This window comes from Mustela lutreola, chromosome 1 (genome assembly GCF_030435805.1).
Source record: "Mustela lutreola isolate mMusLut2 chromosome 1, mMusLut2.pri, whole genome shotgun sequence".
NCBI classification, from domain to species: domain Eukaryota; kingdom Metazoa; phylum Chordata; class Mammalia; order Carnivora; family Mustelidae; genus Mustela; species Mustela lutreola.
Genome location: NC_081290.1, coordinates 243,644,968 through 243,649,787, shown reverse-complemented (window position 1 = coordinate 243,649,787; position 4,820 = coordinate 243,644,968). Strand labels below are relative to the sequence as shown.

The window sequence follows — 4,820 nt, the reverse complement described above, 5'->3', positions numbered from 1 at the left end:
AGTGTGGTTATAACCAATACACTTACTTCCAGATTTTACAATAACTAAATAAAGTTATTTAACAATAACTTTACTATAAATCTTTGAAATCAGTCTTTCTTAGAATGCAAATTCATTAATCCAGTCCGAATTATAATTCAATATTTGTTAGAAATCTTTGCGTAAAACCTTTTCCCAGGCCCACGTTGTTTTCCTTGTAATATCCAATTATTTAATATTTAAGAGGAATGAGCACCGCCCAATGGGGGTGTGTGTGTGTGACTTTGAACCTATAGTTACAATCCAGAGAATTGGCCGTGACTTCATCTGTGACAAGAAAAAAAGCTGCTCTTGGTGAGTGGAAGACCTATATATAAAAGTCACACCTGAGGGTCTACAAGCTGTTCACAAGCTGATTCAACTTCAAGAAAGCATCAGCTGCCAATACACCTGAAAGATCTTGTCACAAGACATAGTGTGGTGAGTAATCTTTAGTTTCTCTTTTCAATTTCATTTGAGAATTTTTTGGAGATTTTTTTTCATAATTGAGCACTTATATAATATGTACTATTTTCCAAAAAAATGCTCTTTGTTCAAGGGAAATTACTAAGGAACAGTTTGAATTCTTTTAACATATAATGCCACATTACAAAATAAATGTATGCTGATAAAATGCTCTTAAGTCATTCAAGTCTTTCAAGATGCCTTGCTTTTTTTAAATTCATCTGCAATTACACAAAAAATAATTAAAATTTGGCAGGATATGCTCTAATGATATCTTACTGAAATTTTGAAATAAAACAGTCTAGTGAGGAATGAGTAATTCTTATTTAAATAACCAATATAAATGTATTAAGTTGTGTTAAAATTCATTTTAACAGAATATCCTTATCTAGACTGTTTTATGACTCATAGAAATCTCAAATCTGTGCATTGTAGTTGGAGAAATTCAGTTTTACTGGTAGATAATGTCTTTACATAAAATCTTTCCAAATTTGCTATTCTGAAAGACTATACATGAATTTTAAGGGTGTTTTATAACTGTTCCTTTGCTTTTTCATGGCATTCTTATATGAAGCTCTTCCCTTTGTTAAGAACAAGGAAGCCAAGGAGAGATGTCTTCAAGTCACTAGGTGAATGTGACAAAGTAGGGCTAGATACAAATGCTCCTATCCTCTAGCTACAGTGCCTCTTCCTAGCATAAGGCACTGAAGAGTCTTCATTTGTTGCTCCATCAGGAGCTTTATATTGCAGAATGAAAATAAATGTAGTAGATTATAATGTTTCTTATGTGACTTCCCTTTAAAATACAAGTACACAGCCATCCTGTGTATGTTAACATGGAAAGCATTTTCTTAACAAGCATTAAGAAAAAGCACTTCTGTAATAATAGGCTTTGCAATTACTGAAATGCAGATTAAGGTAAGGCTATTCTATTTAGAGATGAAAAGCTTTATGAGCAAAAAAGGAAAGTGCCAACAATTAAACTCTAACAAATTACTAATAAAATGAGCTGAAAAAGAGGGATGCTAGTGTGTCTCAGTTGGTTAAGCAGCTGCCTTCAGCTCAGGTCATGATCCCAGGGTCCTGGAATTGAGTCCTGCATCGGGCTTCCTGCTCTGTGGGGAGCCTGCTTCTTCCTCTCCCTCTGCCACTCCTTTGCTTGTGCTCTCTCTCTCTCTCTGATAAATAAATAAATAAAATCTTTTTTTAAAAAGCTGAAAAAAATAGACAGCATTTTATATGGAGCCAAGGTTCTAAATCCATAAACAAGTAATTAATTAGATGATTTTAAAATACATGCACACCTTCTTTTTAATGACAGAAGTGTACATGAATTCATTAAAAATCTCAAAATCAGAGCCTATTAAGTTGGTATTTATGGTTATTATTGCAGTGCCTGAAATGAAGTTGACTTATGAAAAAAGAAATTTACTAAGTAAATAAACAATGTTAGCAATGTATCTGGTTAAGAGAATTAGCTATTTTGGGGGGTGCCTGGTTGGCTCAGTTGGTTAAGCACCTGCCTTTAGCTTCCAAGGTTCTGGGACAAAGCCCTGGTCGGGTTCCCTGCCCCGGGGGGGAGTTTGCTTCTTGCTCTCCCTCTGCCCCTGCCCCCACTTGTACTCTCTATTAAATTAATAAATAAAATCTTTAAAAAGAGAGAGAGAGAAAGAGCATTTTCAAGTAAATTATAAGCACTTAATCATAACCAACATAAAATGTGGGAGGAAATTCTAAAAAGGAAGACTTCATTCCTCATGTGGCTTAAAACTCATATATTAAAACTTGCACAAAACTCTCAAAAAGATACTTAAGAAAGTAAAACTCATCTAATTTCTAAGTCAAATTATGTGAGTATATAATATATACTAATACATCTGTAAAATAAAAGAGGCCAATTCTAAAAAGTCTTTCGTGAAAACCAATTCAATTAGTTGTTGTAACACTCTGCACAGATGTATGGTTGTAAGGATAACTAACTATAAATTTAATTGTACAGTTTGGCATGTTAAAAATATTTTTAAATACTTCCATTTCCCTTTTCCTTTTAGTGAAGATGATGTCTACAAAAGACATGGTTAAAGTAATGATTGTCATGTTTGCCATTTGTTTTCTTGCAAAATCGGATGGGAAACCTGTTAAGTAAGTATTGTAATCTCTTCTGCATGGTGAGGGCATGGGAATTGGATTTCTGAGGTTGGCTTTATGATCAGGAAGGGGAGAGCTAATGGAGTGGTCCTTCCTGTTTCTGTTCCCTCCAGGAAGAGATCTGTGAGTGAGATACAGTTCATGCATAATCTGGGCAAACACCTGAGCTCCATGGAGAGGGTGGAATGGCTGCGGAAGAAGCTGCAGGATGTGCACAACTTTGTTGCCCTTGGAGCTCCAATAGTGCACAGAGATGCTGGGTCCCAGAGACCCCGGAAAAAGGAAGACAACGTCCTGGTTGAGAACCATCAAAAAAGTCTTGGAGAAGCAGACAAAGCTGATGTGGATGTATTAACTAAAGCTAAATCCCAGTGACTATGGATATACCAGAGCACTGTTGTAAACAGCATAGGGCAACAATATTACATGCTGCTAACATTTTCAAGCTCTTAAGCTTAATAAACATCAAAATTTACATCTAATCCATTGCTAGCCATGATGGCTGAAATTGATTATTTTGATTCTACTTTAATTCATTTAAAAGTTCTTTTAATTATTCTATTTCTATTGTTTATTCTTTTTAAAATATGTTTTTGCATAATTTATAAAAGAATAAAATTGCACTTTTTAACCTCTCTCCCATCTTATGATGCAAAATAAAAAATTAATGATCATAATTTTAAATAAATGAAGCTGAGTATTTTTCTCTCTCTCTGGCGTTATGAGTAATACCAAAATGTTTAAATTGAGGGGCGCCTGAGTGGCTCAGGGGGTTAAGCCGCTGCCTTCGGCTCGGGTCATGGTCCCGGGGTCCTGGGATCGAGCCCCGCGTCGGGCTCTCTGCTCAGCAGGGAGCCTGCTTCCTCCTCTCTCTCTGCCTGCCTCTCTGCCTGCTTGTGATCTCTCTCTGTCAAATAAATAAATAAAATCTTAAAAAAAGATGTTTAAATTGATCTTGGGTAGGAAGAATAATGCAAGATGTTTTTTTAATCATATGTCTCACTCCCATATTTGAACATCATCCTTTTAATATTACCAAAGTACTAGGTCCCCAGATCCCCACTATCTGGATACTATTGTCTCTTCATTTCAGGAGAAGAAATGCTCAGCAAGGAAAGGCAGAAAGTCGTCTGAAACTTGAAAAAGCATTTGTCTATGCACTAGTCTAGATCCCAAATTGCAAAGAACAGAATTTTTGCGTTTATTAGAATATAATTTCATTCACTTGTTATTTGACAAATGTCAATTTAGTGTCCATTATTTGTCATTTACTGAATTAGACACTGGACATACACTGGTAAGCAAAATGGACACAATTCCTATCTTAATGGGGCCTACAATTTAGTAGGAAAGACAGACACTAATTCATTATTAGCTTTGATAAGCACTATGAAAGAAAAGTATAAGATACTCCAGAAGTGTATAACACAGAACGCTGCTCTATTTCGATCAATGCTGTCCAACAGAATTTTCGGTGATGATGGGAATGTTCTATATTCTGTGCTGTCCAATTCAACATCTCCATGTGCAATGAAAATGTGCCTTGTGTGGGCCCCTGGCTGTCTCAGTCAGTAGACCACATGACTCTTGATCTCGGGGTTATGAGTTTGAGCACTACATTGTGTATACAGATTACTAATGAAAATAAATAAATATACTTAAAAAGGTGTTCAAAAAAAAAAAAGTATGCCTTGTGTCACTGAGGACTAAGGTCCCATCCTGGCCTCAAAGAATTCATGTTTGAATGAGGAAGGCAGATATCTAAGCAAGTACTTACAATATTACTTGTGGAATGCAAAACAATGATAGAGAAGGGAACAGATCTTACTGATGTAGGGAATAATTGAGATGTGACTGAAATGGTAAGCAAATTTTGCAAAATGTAGAAGAGTATTAACAAATGCTGGGCATCCTGGTGGAATCAACAAGGCTTTGGTTTAAAAGCAGAGAACAAAATCTACGGTTTAAATCGGAAGGGATTTGGGGGCGCCTGGGTGGCTCAGTGTGTTAAGCCTCTGCCTTCGGCTCAGGTCATGATCTCAGGGTCCTGAGATCGAGCCCCACATTGGGCTCTCTGCTCAGCAGGGAGCCTGCTTCCCCTTCTCTCTGCCTACTTGTGATCTCTGTCTGCCAAATAAATAAATAAAATCTTAAAAAAAAATAAATAGGAAGGGATTTGTAACAAAATC

General features: G+C 36.2%; 1 protein-coding gene across 1 annotated transcript; it reads left to right on the top strand.

The window, feature by feature from the left end:
- Positions 1–241: 241 nt before the first annotated feature.
- PTH (parathyroid hormone) lies at positions 242–3,006 on the top strand. The gene is made up of 3 exons (XM_059158374.1): positions 242–327; positions 2,530–2,625; positions 2,745–3,006. The coding sequence occupies exons 1-3, from the start codon at positions 242–244 to the stop codon at positions 3,004–3,006; spliced, it is 444 nt and encodes a 147-aa protein (XP_059014357.1).
- Positions 3,007–4,820: the final 1,814 nt, after the last annotated feature.